At 41.2% G+C, this 22,126-nt stretch overlaps 1 protein-coding gene across 1 annotated transcript in view; it reads right to left on the bottom strand.

The window, feature by feature from the left end:
• LOC131237068 (protein HIGH CHLOROPHYLL FLUORESCENCE PHENOTYPE 244, chloroplastic) overlaps positions 1-18,633 on the bottom strand; it is a 35,324-nt gene extending 16,691 nt beyond the window's left edge. The window contains exons 1-3 of the mRNA XM_058234718.1: positions 18,370-18,633; positions 6,153-6,388; positions 720-818 (exon numbers count right to left, since the gene is read on the bottom strand). Of these exons, the coding sequence (XP_058090701.1) occupies positions 720-818; positions 6,153-6,388; positions 18,370-18,538 (504 nt within the window). The 5' untranslated portion in view covers positions 18,539-18,633. The remainder of the gene's footprint in view (positions 1-719; positions 819-6,152; positions 6,389-18,369) is intronic.
• Positions 18,634-22,126: the final 3,493 nt, after the last annotated feature.

The following is a 22,126-nucleotide window of genomic DNA, read 5'->3' as shown; positions in this document are numbered from 1 at the left end:
CTTTTACTCACTTTGTTCCCAGTACTAAACTTGTGGATATCTTCACCAAGGCTCTTACCGTTGAAGTTGGACGGTGTATTCTTGGCAAGCTAAAGATGAATGATATCTATGCCTCAACTTGAGGGCGAGTATAGATATTTCTCAAGCTTGGACCCTCTCTACACCGTGGGCCTTCGCTCTCTGGACCATGGACTGTCTCTTATTCTCCTCTTATTTCTCTTATCATGTTTCTTTCTTTTGTTTTTCTGCTTTTGCACTTGGTTCCAAGAATATTCTATATAATTTGGGAGATCACTTGATATAAATAAGAAGGGGGTTGGAGATGGAACCCTGATAGAGTTTTTTTTTTTTTTTCTCCCAAAGGCTTTTTTCTCTCTAACACCATATATAATAATAACTAATTAAATTGATGTATATTTTTTGGAATTAAAGGAAAAAACCATCAGTCATTTTTAAACTAAGCAATCTATGAATTGGAAGTCCATTCCCCGAATAAATGCACTATAAGAAATACCTCATATATACTCTAAATTACAAATAAATCCACAAATATCTGAAGAGATTGAAGTTCTTATGATATGACATCAAAGCATACACACTTACAAAACCAAGTTTAAAGGTGTATCGAATTTGAACCTAGATAGTTCCAGACCAACGAAAAGCTTCTACTAAAGAATCCATGAAAAAAAAGAAGCTTAAAACTTCAATAAAGTGAATACCGTCCGGATAGGCTCTTCCGGTCGTCCTGTGGCACAGTCAATTACGGTATGAATGCCAACAAGAGTTGCAGGGATCGTCTCCGGTTTGCTCAGGTCAGCCTGCTCAAATATAATTAGGATTTAGCATAAATCTCGACAGGAACTCCATGAAACAGAAAGACACCATTTAGAAATGTCAAAGCCAACCAAAACGGCTACTACACACACGGTCCTCTATTCCAATGTGTAAAGAGAAGTTGTATATAATTTAAGAGAGGTAATTGTGTCCTACAATATATCGCATCGAATATCCTACAAAGCAGACATACCAAAACAAATAACCAATGAGAAGGAACTCAAAAAATAAATAAATCAGGAGCAGTATTTCGAAAGTTATATCATATTATTAAAGAAATAACTCCAAAAGCATCTGGACAAATGGGGAAATCAGCTCATGCTTACAATAAATGATATACTTGAAAGCCCAAAACAGAACTACATATTTTCTTGAAAGAAACAGAATTGCAGAATAAACACTTAAAAGTGAAAGGAAGAGTAACAATAATACTAGTCTTTCAGTAGTACTATAAACCCCACAACTTATCTGATATATCTTAAATAATAAACTAATACCTGGAGATCAAGAGATCCGAGTGCAAAATTCCAAGGTTCTCAGTACAATTATCGAAACAGGCGCACATCACACCCCAAATTATCTAAGGGCATGCTTGGATACATGATTTCCAATTTTGAGTCCTTGTTGGGGTAGCAAGTGGAAACCACATATTCCTCTCACAATACTCACCTAGTTTCTTGTGCCAAGAAATCAAATTATGGAAAAGTGTAATGATTGCTCGGTAAATCCACCCTTTTCTTTGCTATCCAAACAACACAAATCATCATATAAAAGAAAACACTTTTCCTTTTCCACTATTTGGCATGGAATCCATGGTTTCCAAACATGGCGTAAAGGAAAACATCACATTTCAGTTTAAACTCAATCAACAAATGGCGATCTTCCAATAATGTTATAAAACCCACAAATTTTGGTTTGTCACTGATGCAGGACCACATGATCTACAAAGGCTCCAAGGGTGGTCCTATTGCTGGTTGACTGCATGATCAGGACCATCCAACTGTCCAGATTGGAAACCAAGCCTATAAAACAATGCCAATTGGAGATTAGATAGCTCAACTGCCCAGATCAATGGTCACATGGGGCTGTGGTTCCCACAGTTCCAATCAATGGCCTTTTGGGATTTATATGAAAACAAAGTGCAAATGGCATTTTTGGCTAACCATACAGGCCAGACATCCATGCGGTTGTATATAAGTGATCTCTAATAGTGGTTGGAGTACATTCAGAGATTGAATGTTAGTCCAAGTCTTCCTTTGTTTCCCTCAACTATTATTTTTAGGATATGCTTCAAACAAATTGGGAAAGAAAATTTGGACCAAGATGCTTTTAACTTTGGGTAGGATTTGTAAAGAAGGATACAGTTCTGAGTAGGATTTGTAAAGCAGGATACACACAAACACGAATATCCTACTTGAGGAACTATTATGCAAAAATAGACTATTTGATTGAAAGGAAGTTTCCTTTGTTTCCTGAGATGGTTTATTAAAAGAAGAAGAAAAACCTAGCAGCGAGAGTCTTCTGGAGAACTACTGGTGAGACTCCTCTAGTTAAAATCTTGTGGGAGAGTCCACAAAATGGTCTATACCATTGTTCGAAACCAGGAGCTCGGCCTAGGATCAGTCGACCAACGAGTCAAGACTTGGACGAGTCCCATAAATTTGATTAGGTCTAGCAAATATTTTAGTTCTGGCTGATGTTAGAACCAGCTCTCGTGAAGTTGTATGAGATCATTACACAGATCAGTTTAAAATTTTTTTTAAAAAAAAAAAGAAAAAAAGAAAAGAAAAAAAAGAGGCAAGGATTGGCTGGTTGGGAAAAGTAATGGACCATTGGAATAATGAAGAAACCCCAAATGTGCAGCATTAGTTGTTGAAGGGGTGAAATTTCTCTTTAGAGAGAAGGTCAATGTAATAAAATGCTCAATGCAGTATATTTCTCTTTGAGTATCCATGATCCAAATAGGACATATGGCATATATGCATTAGATTAGAACTATCCATCAAGTGGGCCCTACTATGTACTGGCATTACTCAAAAGTCTTACAAAGTGTGAAACGGTCTTCGTTTTAAGGAAGGAAAACTTACTCATTTACATGAAGTTTTTGTCTTGGTATTAGCAATTTCTCAAACAGACTTGGGCCAAGTTTTTGTAACTTCGTGGATTGTCTGAGTCAAAGCGAAACTTGGCTGAATAGACAAAAACTCAGACGAGTTTTGTATAGGACTAATCCATAGTGTGAATCAGCCAGGTTTTTAGCCTATCCCTGTCAACTCGGCGAGTTCCTAGTTAGACTCACATAGTTTCCAAACAATGGTATGTCCCTTCTCCTTTCCCTTGTTTTGTTTATTATTCCTATTTCCTAGACCATAATGTACCGTATGTATGGATTTATTGGGAATACTGAAGCGATTCAAATGCTCATACAACATAAGGCTATCACTGGAAGCTTAACCCAGTGTAAAAATGTACATCTTTGAACTGTTTCATAATTGAGACAGACCCAGATTGCAAATTTCAGATTTGTATCCATCAGTCATGCACCAGTTCTGTGACATCTATTAAGATATGATTCTATTATCTTAGTTTTTTAATATATTACATTTCCATGTTTGTGATGTCAGACAGGCTCACATACCTTGTATAGCTAGTATACCTTGTATAGTTCGTTTCCATAGGTAGAAGATTCTAATTTTATTGTTTTCCTTGTATAGATGACTGTAATCTCTATATATTCAACCCTTTTGGGTTGTCTAAAATACAGAAAAGCTTTCAGCTCATCTCGGTTTTCATCGTATTAGAGCTTCACTGATCCAAAACCGGCACCACCTGTCAGATCCGACCGCCTCTGCTCGTCCGACCCCTCTGCCCCTCTACGCCCCTGCGTCTTCTAGCTCCTGCTCGTCCAGATCCAGCGCTCCTGACCCTCTGCTCATCCAGATCCAGCGCACTTGAGCTCGTCCAGCCCCTCTGCTCGTCCGATCCAGCGCACCACCTCTTTGCTCGTCCGATCCGGCGCACCTGAGCTTGTTCGGCCCCTCTGCTCGTCCGATCCAGTGCTCCTACCCTTTTGCTCTTCTGCTCGTCCAGATCCAGATCTAGATCCAGCGCCCCTCTGTTCCAGATCCAATGCCCCTTTGTTTCGATCCTGAACCTGCCTCGATACGACGTTCCCATCCTGAACCTACCTCGATAGCTCCACCACCTATTACTCAACCCGAACCTACTGTACCTATTGCTGATCCTAAACCTACCTCGATACAACGTTCCGATCGTGTACATCAAGCGCCTGATCGCTTGATCTGCTCTATGTTTGCCATGAATGCTACTCTGGATACTGTTTCTATTCCTACTTCATACTCTCAGGCAGCCACTCATGATTGTTGGAAGAAGGCTATGGCAGAAGAACTTGCGGCATTGGATGATAATCATACGTGGGACATTGTCACTCAACTAGCTGACCAACAGCTAATTGGTAGCAAATGGATTTATTCTGTTAAACTTAAGTCTGATGAATCATTGGATCGATACAAGGCTCGACTTGTCGCTCAAGGATACAAAGAGGAATACGGAATTGATTATGATGAGACATTCGCTCCCGGGGCCAAGATGAAACTATTCGTATTCTTCTAGCAATATCTTCCGTTCGCTCTTGGCCACTTGCTCAGATGGATGTGAAAAATGCTTTTCTTCATGGAGAACTCCAAGAAACAGTATATTTGAAACGTTCTCCTGAGTCTTTAATCCCTGACAATAAGGTGTGTCGCCTAAAGAAAGCCCTGTATGGCCTCAAACAGGCACCTCGGGCATAGTTCCAACCCTTTCATGATGTTGTTACCGGTGTTGGCTTTACTCAAAGTAGTCATGACCCATCATTATTTTTGCGCACCACTGCTCGCGGAATTATCATTGTTCTCGTCTATATTGATGACCTACTTCTGACTGGTAGCGATGCTATTAGCATCTCGGCTTTAAAGGAAGTTCTACAATCTTCCATCAAGATGAAAGACCTCGGCCATCTCACATACGTTCTTGGACTTGAAATTTCACATTCTAAACGTGGGATCCTGGTTAGCCAGCGTAAATATACCAAGGATCTTCTCGCCTTGGCATCATTGACGGATCAGAAGACAGTGCAGACTCCCTTAGAACTTAACGTTCAATATGGCCGTGACGATGGTAATCTACTTGCATAGCCTAACTTATACCGCCGTTTGGTTGGGAGTCTGGTTTACTTAACTATGACTCGTCCTGATATTGCCTACGCTGTCCAAGTCGTCAGTCAATTTGTTTCTGCTCCTCGAACTCTTCATATGACTGCGGTGTTGTGCATTCTTCGGTACCTATGTGGCACTCTAGATCGATCACTGTTCTTCTCCTCCACGGCGACTCTGGACCTTCTTGCTTATTCGAATGCTAATTGGGCCGATCGCGCTCTCACACGAAGATCTACCACTGGCTACTGTGTTTTTCTCGGCACTTCTCTCATCTCTTGGAAGTTTAAGAAGCAGGCCATTGTTTCCAAATCAAGCACAGAAGCCGAGTATCGAGCGATGTCCGCTGCGTGTAGTGAGCTTGTCTGGTTACGTGGACTTCTTTCCGACTTGGGCGTTCCTTTGCAGAATCCTACTCCACTCCATGTTGATAATCTAAGCGTCATTCAGATTGCCTCTAACCCGGTTTTTCATGAACGGACGAAGCATATTAAAGTTGATTGTCACTTTATCTGTGAGAAATTTCAGTCTGGGCTCATTTCTCTTCCACACGTTGCATCCCATGATCAGATTGCCGACATTCTCACCAAGTCCCTCACTTCTGCACGTCACTCATTTCTAGTTGGCAAACTATTACTTGTCAATGACCAGCATTAGTTTGAGAGGGGAATGTTAGACAGGCTCACATACCTTGTATAGCTAGTATACCTTGTATAGTTCGTTTCCATAGGTAGAAGATTCTGATTTTATTGTTTTCTTTGTATAGATGACTATAATCTCTATATATTCAACCCCTTTGGGTTGTCTCAAATACAAAAAAGCTTCCAGCTCATCTCGGTTTTCATGTGGGAGAGCTTAACTTCCTATCACCTATGAGAAGTTGTCCTTCAGATGAGGTTACTGTTATGATAACCCTCCATGAATGTAACCTTCAACATATATCTGAACAGGCTGTACCACAGCGCTGAGGTATGTCACGATTCTGATATGCAATAATCTTGCCAGGGAAAAATATTGGCAATACTCAACAAGGAAAAATAAATAACTTGCTGTTTGGAATTTCAAATTAAGTTAAAGCAAATATATTGGAATGTTGAAACCTACATTGACAACGGTGGCACCCCAATCACGAAGGAAGTCAGCAGGGGCAGGGCGAGGCCTTACAAGGCATCTAACATCATAGCCTTCATCTAAAGCACGCCTGACAATCTGCCGGCCCAAAGTTCCAGTAGCCCCAACAACCAGTATGCTTGTAGGCCTTACAGGAGTCCCTGGAGCCAAATTGGTTGCTACTACTGTCTGAGCTCTGCATGTTATGGCTGATGGTGTAGAATATCTGCCTGAGAAGCAATGAAAAAGAAAAAAGGTGAGATTATTCATGATGATGGATACAGTCTTAGAAATCCAGGGAAACATTGCATACAACAGAATGGTGCATAACCCAAATAGTCATAAAGAATTGCTTAGACTGATCATGGCCTAGTTGTCAGTCTCATAACTCTCATTAGCAATCTAATTCATACACTGAAAGAAATAAGAAGAGAAGCACCCCTTGATAGAAACAAAGCAACTTTCAGATTGCATATATGTACAACTCACAAGTCTCCATGGAAAAAATGCAGGGAACTCCATTACATATGAACCTACATACGAAGCCATGACAACAGCGAAATGAAGAGTCTCTGCTGTGCATCTTCAATTCATTCGCTCATCTGCCTTTTTCTACATTTTAATCTCATATGATAGAGGTGTTCAGACCATCTGTCATAGAAGCAGGTGAATATTTGAGGTATGTAATGGCACTAGCCCAAACCAAGACATTTCTCACAACACCTTCATCATTCTCAGCATTGCACAAGAGACAAATTCATCGATGACTAAGCTACACTATCGCTCTGTACCCATGGGATAAGGGGCAGAAACAATTAAAAGCTCGATAGAATTAAGCAGGCAATGAAAAAAAATTCTTGAGGTAATTTAACCACAGTATAAAGAACATGCCATTCCAAATCACTTTAGAGCTTTAAACGATAAGCAGGAACCTACAGAACAATTGACGATCTTTTACCATTCCATTAACAGCAGGTCTCCAGCCAAGCTAGAAACTGTTGCCCCGCCTCGTCAGCATCTTTGTTGATGTTATAGATGATTTCCATCCATTAAAATGCTAAATCAAAAGGCTGACCCTGTTCCAAAGGTCAAAGGTTAGGATGGAGATTGGCCAGGCTGGCCCTTCTAGGCCCAGCTCACCAACAGCTCGGATTCAGTTTAATTTTTAGGCTGGAAACCTAGTCTTGGGCCCATTTTCACACCCAACAGGTAAATAGGCCAGGCCTTGAAGATTGAACAACATTTTAGGTGCGGCTTTTTTCCAAACACGATCACTTTTTTGGCAGACATGGGACAGGCTTGGGCTTAACATTCAGGCCTGCAGTTTGGGCCATGGACTGAATTTCAGGTCAAAATAATCATAACAATAAACAAGGTGGGCTCAGGCTGAATTTGGCCCCTACTTGCATCATCTTATAAGCAAAGCCAAATGAACCCTGCTCAGACTTCTGATCTCCACTATTCATCCCACACTACCTACCAACTTCTAATGCGCTAATCATTTTATAATACCCAAAAACACACCATTGGTCACTACAATTTTTGGATTTCAAGCCATTAATCAAGATTCAAAACAATGTAATCTTGCGAAATGTGTATAAATGGCCATCATAGACCTTGCTTGAAAAGACCTCTGAAATGAGCTATGGATCAAATATAAAAGATATCTTCAGCCGATCTTTCAGAAATATTCGGTGAATTAGAGGATATTCTGGTTATGCCTTTTGAGGATGAGGTTATTTTGACCTTTTATCCTAAAGGTCATCTTTCTCTGACCACTGCTGTGGAACCTGTTAGGGTGAGATTCCCTCCTGTGCCTTCGGCTCACTTTATTTGGTTCAAAGGAAACATCAACATCCCAAAGCAATCTTTCATGGCTTGGATGGTTTTTCTCGGCAGATTAGAGACTAAGGACACGATGCTCAATTTTGGAATTATCAAGGATGCTGCTTCTTCATTTTGCCTTTGCACTATCGAGATCATAGATCTTTTTCTGTTTCTTTTTTGATTGCCCTTTCACCTACTGGGTTCGGGAGCAAGTTCACTTAAAAATGAACTGCCCTCTCAGCCTGGGTCTTTCCTTAACAAAACAAGTTCTCTTATTCTTTCACTGTCTCCTCCACTTCTGAATCTTACTTCTGTTAAAAGTAATGAGAGCAGTATTGTTGCATTTCAGGGAAGTCTTGCACCTGAATGGATGAACCACAAAATTCAGTAGGTGTGAGGAAGTTCTCACTCTTTGATTCAACTCAAATCTCTTTGGGCAGTATTTTCACAACTCCAGCAGTTGCATGACATATTCTGTCCTTGGATGACACTGGGGTTTGAATATGTTGGCTTGTAACAAATGCCCTTAAAATGGTGCATGAAAGATGATCATGGTCTCCCTAATTAGGATTCACTTTGAATAGCTTTTATCTCCCTATTTCTACTTTGCATCTTCATCATAGATGGGGTGCCCAGTTATGTCACCAAATGCCACCTCATGCTTATCATCGTAGTCACTTTAGGTTGGATTTCCTTCAATTCATTCAATTGTCAACCTGTCCTCTAATCTCAGGTTCAACAAAAACAGTTTCCAATGTCCAGAAAATGTTCTGCTACTCTATTTTCTTCTCCATGATTTTGTCAGGACTCGTCAAAACTACCAAACCACTTCCCACTTTTTAGTGCATATCCTCCACTAGGCTACAACCATGAACACCTTGTACTCCCCTTATGCAGTCTTGTTAATCACTGCCCATGATCTGAAATAGAATGGTCGAAATAGAATATTTGAGATTGATTATCACAAGGGAAAATTTCAAGTGCAAATTCTTGGCTATATGGGATCGACAGCGCCTACCAACCGATGCAGGAAAATTCTTGGCTATATGGGATTCATGCAAAAATAATAAAGAATGAAAGTTCAAATAACTGAAATTTTGAATGATATAATTCCCGAACCACTCACACATGCAGAGGCTCATAGAAACCAAGTTGAATCTGTTAGACAGGCCACATGCCTTGTATAGCTACTTTCCATAGATAGATGATGTATAGCTAATTTCCATAGATAAATGATTCTGTTTTTATCATTTACCTTGTATAGATGACTATAGATCTCTATATATCAACCCTTTAGGGTTGTCTCTAATACAAGAAACCAAAGGAGGATTGTCTTCTCTTTGTTTACATATTGTCTTCTCTTTGTTTTCATGGTATCAGAGCCATACCGATCTCCAGCAATCCAACCCTGCTCCACCATCTTCAGCTGCACATCTTAATCTGGCACCTCCTTCGTCACCGGCACCACCTCCTAACAGATTCGGCCTTTCCTGCGTCAGCAAACCCCTGCGGCACCACCTCCTGACAGATCCGGCCCCTGCCGCGTCACCCAGCCCCGTCCGACCACCCCCAGCCCTTCCGGCCACTCCTGCGACCACCCCCAGCCCATCCAACCACTCCTGCAACCACCCCCAGCCACACTCGTCCGACCACCCCCAGCCCATCCGACCAACCCTCGGACCACCCCTGCTGCCTCCGACCACCCCAGCTCCGTCAACACACCCGTCCGCACGCCCGTCTGACCACCGCGCTCGGTCCGCACACCCCAACCCCAAGTCCCAACCCCTTTCCCCCTTGCTGTTGCTGTTCTATTGTTGTTCTGTTGTTGTTGTTATTACTATTGTTGTTCTATTGCTGTTGCTGCGACCAGATCTTCTCCCAGCCCTTGTCGCTGCAACCAGCTCTTCTGCTGCAAGGTACCTCCTTCCTTTGCGTGGTTTACATCACTTCAGGTCTATGGACAAAGACTCCCATATAGAGGCCCCACGATGCGGTTTCAATGGTACCAACTACAATCTATGGGCCATCTACTTTCAGAGTTTCCTCAAGGGTCGTGGTTTGTGGGGACTAATTGATGGATCTATTACTGTCCCCACTTCCACAGATGCCGACAAAATGGCTGAGTGAGAAATAAAAAATGGACGGATTATTACCTGGATTCTTGATTCGGTCGATCGGTCAATTGTAGTTGACCTCATGCCACATCGCACTGCTAAGGCAATGTGAGAACATCTCCAGACAATTTATCAACAAAGTAATGCGGCTCGGTTATACCGCCTGAAACAAGATCTGGTTCACCTTACTCAGGGTAATAAAAGCATTCAAACATTCTACTCTACAATTGTTACAATTTGGACAGAGATGGCTATGATGGATCCAGAATTTCCTCATAACTTTAAGATATTCCAAACAATGCGCGCTAATGCGCATGTTCAATAGTTTCTTATGAAGCTGCGTCCGGAATTTGAGCATTGTAGGGCTGCTCTCCTGAACCGTAGCCCAACTCCTTCATTGAATTCGATTATTAATGATTTATTAACTGAGGAACAACGACTGAAAGTTCTCTCTCCCACATCCCCAACTTAGGGACCATCTAATCTGATAATCGCTATATCCATCTTTGCACCAAACCGTGGTTCCACTCCTTTAACTTGTCGTGGCTGCAACAAAGTGGGACATGTCGTCGCTCAGTGCAAAGATTGGTACGCTTATTATCGACGAACTGGTCATGGTATTCAGGACTGCTGTTCACGTGCCTATGCATCCTCTTTCGGCCGTGGACGTGGTGGTCGAAGTTGTGGCCGTGGTCGTGCTCTTTTTGCTACTTCTGCAACTATTTCTTCTGAGCCTTCTGCTAGTGATACTGCATCTATTGTTTTTGTTGAAGGACTTTCCTCACATTTGACTCATTCGATGCTCCAGCAGATCGTGCAGGCCCTTTCTGCGGCCAGTATATCAAGTATATCCTCATCTTCTACATGGTTCTTCGATTCGAGTGCTTCCAATCATATGACTAGTGACATATCACATCTTCACGACATTCGTCCCTGCACTAGAAATCAGGTTATTTCTACTGCGGATGGCACTAGACTACCCATTCAGTCCGTTGGTTCATTCACTTTCTCCTTCTGTCCATCGCTAGTTCACCCTTCGTGATATGTTTCATGTCCCTAACCTCTCCTCAAATTTAATTTCTGTTGGTCAACTTACATCCAATAACTGCTTCATCATATTTCTTCCAAACTATTGTTTTGTGCAGGATCTGGCAACGGAGAAGGTACTTGGGAAGGGTAGGCGGCATGGTCATCTGTATGTACTAGACTTTGACCCATCTGTCACTCCGACTCGTTGTTTCTTTTTTCCATTTTCATCAGATATTTGTTCGGCAAATAAAATGTGAAAATCTGGCACTTTTGCCTGGGTCATTCACATTCAGATCGGTTAATTCAATTATTTTCTTCTGGCATGTTAGGAAATATTTCTCTTAATAAAAGTAATTTGGATTATTCTTGTTCTTCCTGTTGTCTTTCAAAAAGTAAGTGTATTCCCTTTCCTCTAATTACTACAAAATCATCATCTATGTTTGAACTAGTGTACGGATGTCTGGGGTCTTTCACCAATTATGTTTCTCTTTGGATTACGATACTATGTTATATTCATTGATGATTTCACATGTTACACCTGGATTTACTTTTTGGACTCTAAGTCATAGGTTTTTTAAAAATTCAAGATATTTCACTCTATGGTGGACACTCAATTTCGGGTAAAAATTCAAACTCTCTGCTCTGACTTAGGGGGAGAATATCTCTCAACAAATTTTTGTACATATCTTCAGGGTCATGGGATTATTCATCAGATCACTTGTTCTAATACTCCATAACAAAGTGAGGTGGCTGAACGAAAAAAATCGCCAAATTGTTGAAACTGCCAACACCCTGTTGACAGCTATGAGTGCTCCTCGTTCTTTCTAGGCAGAAGCTATGTTGCATTCAGTCTACTTGATTAACCGGATGCTAACCAAAGTTCTGAACAGTAAATCTCCCTACTTTGTTCTCACCGACTTACTTCCTACATATTCCACATTTCGTGTTTTTGGTTGTGTATGTTATGTTCACCTAGCATCACGTGAACGTAACAAACTCTCCCCAAAATCAGTCAAATGTATGTACCTAGGATTTGGAGAAACTCAGAAGGGTTTTCGATGTTATGATCCGGTCTTTCGTCGTGTTCGGATATCACGACATGTTGTTTTTCTTGAGCATATTGCCTTTCATTCATCTGTTCCTCCTCCGTACGCACCAAACTCTTCTGGTCTTACCGTTTTTCTTGACATTCCTTTTGCCTCGAGTACTCTCCCTCGTCTATTGCAGATCCACCTGTTACTCTCCCTACTGTACCTATTGCCGATCCAGAACCCACCTTGATATGTCGTTCCGCTCGTGTACATCGACAACCTAATTGCTTGATATACTCTATGTCTGCCATGAATGCTACTCTAGATACTGTATCTATTCCTACTTCATACCCTCAGGCAGCCACTCATGATTGTTGGAAGAAGATTATGACAAAAGAACTTGAAGCATTGGATGATAATCATACGTGGGACATTATCACTCGATCCACTGATCAACAATTAATTGGTAGGAATTGATTATGATGAGACATTCGCTCCTGTGGCAAAGATGAAAACTGTTCATACTCTTCTGGCAATATCATCCGTTTGTTCTTGACCACACGCTCAGATGGATGTGAAAAATGCTTTTCTTCATGGAGACCTCCAAGAAACAGTATATTTAAAACCTCATCCTAGCTCTTTAATCCCTGCTAATAAGGTATGTCGCCTAAAGAAAGCTCTGTACGGCCTCAAACAGGCACCTCGGGCATGGTTCCAACGGTTTCACGATGTTGTTACGGGTGCTAGCTTTACTTAGATTGGTCATGGCCCATCCTTATTTTTGCACACCACTGATCACGGAATTGTCATTGTTCTCGTATATGTTGACGACCTACTCTTGACTGGTAGCGATGCTATTGGCATCTCAGCATTAAAGGAAGTTCTGAAATCATCCTTCAAGATGAAGGACCTCGGTCATCTAACATATTTTCTTGGGCTTGAATTTTCACGTTCTAAACGTGGGATCCTGGTCAGTCAGCGTAAATATACCAAGGATCTTCTCGCCTTGGCCTCATTGATGGATTAGAAAATAATTCAGACTCCCTTAGAACTTAACGTTCAATATGGCCGTGACGATGGTGATCTCCTTGCGCAGCCCACATTATACCGCCATTTGGTTAGGAGTCTGGTTTACTTAACAATGACTCGCACTGATATTGCCTACGCTGTTCAAGTAGTCAGCCAGTTTGTTTCTGCTCCTCGGACTCTTCATATGACTGCGTTGTTGCGCATCCTTCGGTACCCACGTAGAACTCTAGATCAATCACTGTTCTTCTCCTCCACGGTAATTTTGGACTTTCGTGCTTATTCGGATGTTGACTGGGCCGGTTGCGCTCTCACACGGAGATCTACCACTGGCTACTGCGTTTTTCTCGGCACTTCTCTCATCTCTTGGAAATGTAAGAAGCAGGCCACTGTTTCCAAATCAAGCACGAAAGCCGAGTATCGAGCGATGTCAGTTGCTTGTAGTAAGCTTGTCTGGTTACGTGAACTTCTTTCTGACTTGGGCATTCATCTATCGAATTCTACTCCACTCCATGTAGATAATCTAAGTGCCATTCAGATTGCCTCTAACCCTGTTTTCCATGAATGGACAAAGCATATTGAAGTTAACTGTCACTTCATCCGAGAAAAGTTTCAGTCTGGGCTCATTTCTCTTCCACATGTCACATCCCATGATCAGATTGCAAACATTCTCACGAAGTTCCTCACTTTTGCACGTCACTCATTTCTAGTTGGCAAACTATTACTTGTCGATGACCAGCATTAGTTTGAGGGGGGGTGTTAGACAGGCCACATGCCTTATATAGCTACTTTTCATAGATAGATGATGTATAGCTAATTTCCATACATAGATGATTCTGTTTTTATCATTTACCTTATATAGATGACTGTAGATCTCTACATATTTGTCTCTAATACAAGAAACCAAAGGAGGATTGTCTTCTCTTTGTTTACATATTGTCTTCTCTTTGTTTTCAGAATCTGCCGAAGCCAGTACCATTTCCCAATACAAATGATTTCAATCCTGGGGAATCCGGTTCACCAGATGGGGGACTAGCCCTGTATCACGCCTATATTGACCAACTCATTCAAGTCAGACAATGTGAACCAAGTTGCCCCTAATACAACTTGCCTACATGATGGTTGTGTGGGGCAACTGACTAGGATTTGTGTCTGAAATCCATCCTATCCATCAAATGCACCTTAAGCCTAATAATTCGGTCGAACCAGAACTCATGAAGGCCACAATGCAAAGGGAAGACACCCACCATAGAAAAATATCACATCGAGTGTGGGGTCCATCATGGGTACATGCCATCTAACCATTTATAAGGTTCACCCCACCAGGATGAAGGGATGCCTAAAAATCAAGCTAATTCAAAACACAAGTGGGCCATACCACTTGAAGGTTCTCAGCACGTTTTTACAATTTTTCCTAGGTGTGGCCTACTTGAGTTTTGGATTAGCCTGATTTTTGTGTGTGTTACCTTCATGGTGGGACCCACTTCATGCTGGGCCTACAAACAACTTGATTGTATGGTATGGTAAATTGCCATGATGTCATTGACAGTATTGAATCATTTGATGAAACTTGAAATTTTAGACCCTATCTTTTATCAAATGGTACAACTCATGGAAGGGGATAGATAGAGTAATCCGGACCGATGTTCTAATCTGTACACCATAGGTGGGCCATTCCAAAAATAATTTCAGATAGGGATTCCCAGTTCAGTTGAATATTGACAATTGTTGTATTTCTCTTTTAACTGTCCATCTGCTGGCCACAAGTCAAGAGGTTAAGATTGTCCTATGGATGAGTTTCTTCAGGAAAGGTCATTCCATAGTGGAACACAACATAAAAATGTTTTGGATCACCCAACCACCGGCCCCACTTGTTGGAATTGAAAACACTTTGCAATTTGCATATCAGTGTATATCGATTGGCACGGCCGATATGTGGACCAAGATGGTGCACCAAAATTGATTTTAATTCTTGACAGTATTCCTAACCCAACTTTTTTATTTTTTTACACCCACGGCCCCCCCCCCCCCCCCCCCACAGGGATTTCACCACCTATAGATACTCGAACCCTTGACTGGGTGTTAAAACTCCTGAGAGTCTACCACCCGAGCAAGAGTAAGGATCCATTCCTAACCCAACTTGAAACTAAACCATAATAAGAAATATTTTTTAAACATACTAACTCCAAAATCTCTGAACAAAAGTAATTTACCTCAACAACCCATAAAAATAACAAATAAAAAATCATCATCGTCATCTTAGCCTTATCCCAATTAATTGGGGTCGGCCACATGAATCATGTTCCCCCATTCCACTCTATAAGGACCATATGTCATCAAGTCTTTTCATACTACCTCCGCACATGTCCTTTCAGGCCTTCCCCTTGCCCTTTTATGATGTTCACCTTGTACCAACTCACTCCTAATTGGTGCAGTTCTTCATCTCCATTGCACATGACCAAACCACCAAAGTCGTACTTTCCCTTGTCTTATTACCTATTTGTGCTACTCGTAATTTCCCTCAAATGCATTCATTTCTAATTCTATCCTTCTTCGTCTCGCCACTCATCCATCTCAACATCCTCATTTCAGCTACACTATCCCAAATGATAAATGATAATCGAAGATACAATCTAACCCAAATTACCTCACTAAAATTAAACCCTGAAAACAAGACTAAAAATGGTCAAAATTGATGATCAAGATAACCAAAACATCGCTCAGCTGGAGCATAGTTCAAAAACTCAAAACTCTAATCGACTCAAAGGTCCACCGAGTAGAGTTGATTCGGATACCTGACCGAGTCTTTAATTGTCTTGAATCGATACTTAAGAATTAAATCAAATATATTTATAATAATGAATATTCAGATTTTTTAAGTATCAAGCAATAAAATTATCTAAGACTTGATAGCTCATAGTTATATGGTTCAAATCTCCCTCTGCACTCTTTTTTACTAAAGAATTCAGCATGAGTGTGCAAATGACTTGGCATGAGTCACGAGTCTTGTACAATCTGAGTTTACACGACGACTCGGCCAGAGATTAGCCGAGTCAGTTGATTCGGTCGAGTTCCGAGTTGAGGCACTGAGTTTTTGAACTATGGACTGGAGAAGGTATACAAGGATGACTGCTGCATGAAAGTCAAACAACCTTGGGAAGTTCTAACCGTCCAAATGGATCATGTCCTCCAATGAGGAGTGTAAAAAAAATGCTTTACAACCTAGTAAATGGAGCTTAGAAACTTTAGTTTGATGAACCTGATGAGGATAACTACTCCGAATCCACGGAGCTTCTCTGGACTCCTCACAGAGACTTCTCGAATCCACGAGGAAAAGAAAGCAGAAAATAGAAATAAATTCTAATAAATTCGAAATTGATTAATTCCTCCTTAAAAACGAGTTTACAACCCTTTAAATAGGGCTACCAAGCAATAGGAAAGAAATTAGAATCAAACTACAACTCAAACTCTTAGAATCCGCGACTTACTATAAATAGTAAACTTACTATTTATAGACGGTCGTGATGTCTACTAGTGCGCAAGGTTTTCGGCCAAAAATAGTAAGTGTCCTATTTGGCTTCACCAAACCGTTCTCCTAATTATTCTAAGCTCTTTTCACGTTGGGCGCAACTCCTAAAGCCCGACGGATGAAGAGTTATAATCAAACTAAAACTTACTATTTATAGTAAAAACGAAATTAAAACAGGGAAACGACCGTCAATCCAGGGGTTTTTCGCAATTCCGGGCTGCGCAACCCAGCATAGCTGGGTTGGTTGGCTTCAGTAGCTCGTTCTACCCCAAAATCATATATTTTACGTCAGATAACTCATTTCGGATTGCAAGATACGCCCAATTTAAGGTTCAATGGTCTGGATCACTTCTGTCGTCGACCAGGCCTTTTCTGATCCATCTTGGCCATGTAATTGTCCGCGACCCGCTCTACATCATTTTCTCTGACTGCATATATTTTCCATGTCATCCAATGGTTAAAATTGTCCGACCGGCCTGATTTTTTTAACAGGTCACACAGTGAGGCCCATCTAACGAGCTGTCCAGATCTTGTCCTCCTGCCAGGCATCTAAGATTAGCCTAGTGACAAAAACTACAGATGTTTTCCCAACTAAAAATTGTGACGAGCATCAAAATGGAGATCATAATTCAGTGGAGAAAACTTTGATACTCTGGCAGAGTGTGATGGATGATATACAGACACTTGAAATTACTTTGAAATTGCATACGAGGCATACATGTAATTGAAATTACCCATCAGGGTTTACGTATACAAGTTTAGATGTAAAATAAATTAATAACTTCTACTAATTTAACATCTTACTATGAGATTCATGGACATTATTTATTGGACGATTAAAAATGAAAATATCCAATGGTCTTATTTAAACAAACACGTGTGTCACCTGACGACAGTGAGTTCCACAATTTATCTGGATTGCCTGCGACAGGAAGCTAGGTGGGGCCCACCGTGATGTTTGTGAGAAATCCACCTCGTCCATCCGTTTTTCCCGATCATGTTAGGCCACGACTCAAAAATGAGGCAGATCCAAAACTCAAGTGGGCAGCCCAACAGGAAAAAGTGAGGATTGAACGTCCACCGTTGAAACATTCGTGGGGACACCGAAGTTTTGTATGAGGCTAATGTTTTTGGGTTTTCAGTTCATCCCAGTAGGAATGACCTTATGAACGGTATGGATGGCATATAAACATCACGGTGGACCCCAGTGAAGTTTCAACGGTAGGAATTTCCTTACCCACTTTTTTCCTGTCGTGCGACCCACTTGAGGATCTGCCTCATTGTTGGACCAATGGCCTAAAATGATCTAGCAAAACGGACGGACGGGGTGGATTTTTCACAAAGCATCACGGTGGGGCACACCAAGTTTCCTCTCGCGGTGTCGCAGGCAATTGCGTCCCAATTTATACGGTTTAGTTTAAATTAATGTATGCCACGTGCGCCACTTATAAGTGCCTGCGCATCAAGTTCCCGCGCAGCCGGAGTATAAATAATAATAATAATAATAATAATAACTCCTCAATTCAGTGACGGAAATCGATTTTCACCTGAATTAGGAACCAAAATAAAAATATATAGAATTCCAAACTCAATTTCCATTCAAATGCATTTTACTTCAATTGAGAGAGAGAGAGAGAGATTGTGTGTGTGCTTGCCTTGGGAGGTGAGTCGGGAGAGGGTAGCGGAGGAGAGGAGATCGTCCTGGGCTGTAGCTAACGTGCGCCCCCACGACAGGGAAGAAAGGCGGAGGGAGGATTTCGAGAGATGGCGAGGGGAAGTAGCGAGCTGAGGAGGGAGAGTTGTGGTGGAGCACCTTAACGCCATTGCCTCTGATTCCTCGCTCTTGCGGGTGTTTTGAATTTCTGTACTCCTCCCTCTTCCTCTTTTTTCTCTCTCTTTGACGAGAGAGAGAGAGAGAGAGAGAGAGAGAGAGGGTGAGGAGCATTCGATCCCAGTGCCGCCACGTCGATGTTTGTCCACCTCAGCATTTCGCGGGTAATTTGACATTGCTAAGCGTACAGACTCCCACCAGATGAACAGGGGCTTCGCTACACACGTGCCAATATGGCTTGTCTGTGTGAAATCCTGAACATTAATCAGAAAGGGCGTACTTTGAAAATCTCCTGGCTCAAAAGTCAGATTGATCCGCTCCTCAGGCCAACCGTACTTGTATGGGAAAACGAACGGTTGATATTAACTTAAAATTGACTCATATTGAGATTACAAATTTTGGCCGGCCTACCCAATAAATAGATCATCCAGAACTATAGACGTAATTACTGTGGCCCTACCTGATTGATGGAAAGGATTTTTTCACGTGTGCACGCTGGCTCGCGTGTAACAAAGCCATTCCTGTATAGCTTAGACTAACGGTACGTACACCTAGAATTTGGTATGGACTCGAGCCTCTGGCGGCCTAAACTGGACGCGAGTTGCGTGCAACCCCTGTTACACACAGCCCGTGTAACCCAGAGCTTTGTGGGGTCCACTAAGATGTATATATGAAATCCACTCCTTCCATCAGTGTTACCAGATATTGTTCACCACCCAAGTATAGGGTTGCGATGTAGTAATAATCTCGTAAGACCGAAGTCGAATCCACAAGAACTGAACCTTGTACGTAATCTGAAAGTAACTCGAATTAGAAATAGAAGAAGATGTAATCTAAATTAGAGAAATTTAAGAGAATAATAGTAAAATATTAAACTAAAACTTGTAGAATTCATAGGTGAGAAACTAAGGTGCCAAGGATCCACTAGATATCAGGGAGATCTATGCTTGATTCAAAAAGGCAACTTGGATTAGAGTTTAAAAGATATACCATTAAAATCAAATCTGAACTTCTTTTGATCTAGTTTTGAAGAGATATAATGTATGAGAATTAGAATTGATTCCATGACAAAGCCATGCCCATGAGACAAAGTAAACAACAAAATTTAACCAATCCACATCCAATCTAAGAGAGGGGCTTTCCATCTTCACAATCTCACTAACGCAAAGAACACACCCAAAGCTTTCGCAGATCCATTGTAATTTAAGTCACGACAAACTATTAAAAACTAAAGGCATTCCTTATAATCAAACTAGAAAAAAATCAGTTCAGTTTAAACATGAATAAAAAGACAGAAAGAAAAATCTCCCATCACACTACAAGCTTCACCTCTTACCCCTAACTAAGAAGTTTAGCTAGACATGATCAAGCTAAACTTGAAGGAAAGCATAAAAAGAGAAGAAAAACCGAAAGAAGGAAGAAGGAGAAGATTGATGAAGGTCGGCCCACGTCTCTCTCTCTCTCTCCTTTGCTCCCATGTCCAAGGAATGATTATTGTCCACGTCCTCCCTATCCATTCATAAAGCAGTAGAGAGTCGGTGAAGAGCTGAGAAGATCAGTGGACTTTCGCAGGCGTAGCAGCAGAAAATGCACTCAACTTGCATTTGAATCGATTTTTTGGCCGAAAGACGTCCAAGAAACACCTGTTGTCTCCATGGTGGGGGTAAAAACCCTCCTTTAAATATTCTGGACGGTTTGGATCAACCATCCAACCACAAATGGTGGCCCACAACACCCCGCAACGTCCGGGAAAATCAGACGTGCGTACGGTGCAAAAATTCCTGCACTGTGATACTCAGTGGGCCTCACAGTGATGTTTTCGGCGAAATCCACCTCATTCATTGGATTCCCAGCGAAATTTCAGTTAGAAATGAGTGGTTTTGGTTGAGTTTTGGTGCGGTCCACTGTATCAAATCACCTCGCCGTTTATTCTGCGTTTTCCAGTGATCCACATGTGGATGTATGCGTGGAGCCAAAAGGCCACCATGGCCAACCGCCGGAGCCAATTAATGATCCAGATCGACCGTTGGGACGATGGGTGGGGCCCACTAAAACCAACCGGCGAAGGCAGCGTCCCTCGCTGGATGCTTGCGTGAAAGGTGACGGGTCAGCCCGGCTTTGACCAGGCTGACTGTTTGGTGCACGTCCCGTGCACCTACGTAGTGTGCATGCAACTGTGCATGTGGGGTCCACTGTGATGTATGTGCAAAATCTTCTCCGTCCATCAGTTTTGCCACTTCATTTAAGGGGTTAAGACCAAAATTGAAACATATCCAGACATCAGGTGAGCCTTAAATCAGTGAATTGTAGGCTGATCTATCCGTTGGGCCACTTTCACAAAGATCCAAGGGCTGAACTTCGATGTGTACGGTTAATTTAGGGTCCTCAGGCCAGATATAAAGTTTCGAGCCAAACGGATAGTGAGAACCCTGTGATCTTGTATTCAAGACGACTTTTAGGCCTCTTTATCATCAATTACTTGATTTTCTTGGATCTTTGGCATGTAAATTCTTCGAACTCGGTCTCCTAGGATCCGTCACTTACCTTGGTAATTTGTGAGTATCAAACTCATGTCTTAAGTACCCTTTTTCAATCCAAGCTCCTAAATCCTCCTTGCAACACAAGCATGATTAAAATAAAGCGTTAAACATTATCATGTTCGTAAAATTAGGTAATAACTGGGGTCTAATATGTAATATTTGACCCTTAACACAATCCGCAACTAGCATTTTGCTAGTCCCGAGCAAAGTATGCGAAAAACGAGTTGAGAACCGCAGGATAATTTCTATAAACTCACGTGGTGTTTGAGGAGCAATCTAGATAATAGAATTCTAAGATACATCAATGTTGAGTATTACTTTCTCTTAAACTCCAGCACTTGGTAATTTTCATAATCAAGTTCAAGGTATTAATCCCCAATTAGAACAATTCTAAACATCGAGTTCCATGGGTGCATAGTGAAACCTAAACTTACCACAATCAAAGGTTCAATTCTCTATTTCATGATAACATCGATAATTAAAAGAGCATTCAGGATAAACATAACCAAAACCAAAACTTTCCTTACAATTCATCTTTTCATTCTTCCAGCTTTTGATTTTTCCATCGATGGCTTTCACGTTATGTTTAATCTTTTCAATGATCTTTAATAGGTAGCCCTTTTCGATGACAACTGTTTTTTAGCTGGGTATTCTTTTATTTATTATTATTTTTTTAATTCTTCTTATTGAACATGATGGACAAATTTTCTAGGTTGGCTCCTTCCATGCTTAGTGATTACCAGGTTAATAATTCAATATCGAACTGAAGCTTTAATGTGTAAGATAGGTGTGAAATGTGACATCATGACTTAATCAATGTTTAAAACTTCTAATCATGGATTAATAACTCAAACTTAACTGTGAAATCTAATAGACAACTGAATCCAAGAGTCATAAATCACCAACATTATGTATCTTATACTTCTAAATCAAAGATGGCCGTCAAAATCACTTCGAATTCATAAGAATTTCCAGAAAAATTTTAAAAAAAATTCACAATTTTTGCTCAAGACTAAGAAAACACTAATTAGATAACCTAAT

The sequence above is a fragment of the Magnolia sinica genome, chromosome 2 (assembly GCF_029962835.1).
Source record: "Magnolia sinica isolate HGM2019 chromosome 2, MsV1, whole genome shotgun sequence".
Classification (NCBI taxonomy): domain Eukaryota; kingdom Viridiplantae; phylum Streptophyta; class Magnoliopsida; order Magnoliales; family Magnoliaceae; genus Magnolia; species Magnolia sinica.
The sequence above is the reverse complement of the archived record's forward strand: the minus strand, read 5'-3'. Positions and strand labels throughout refer to the sequence as shown.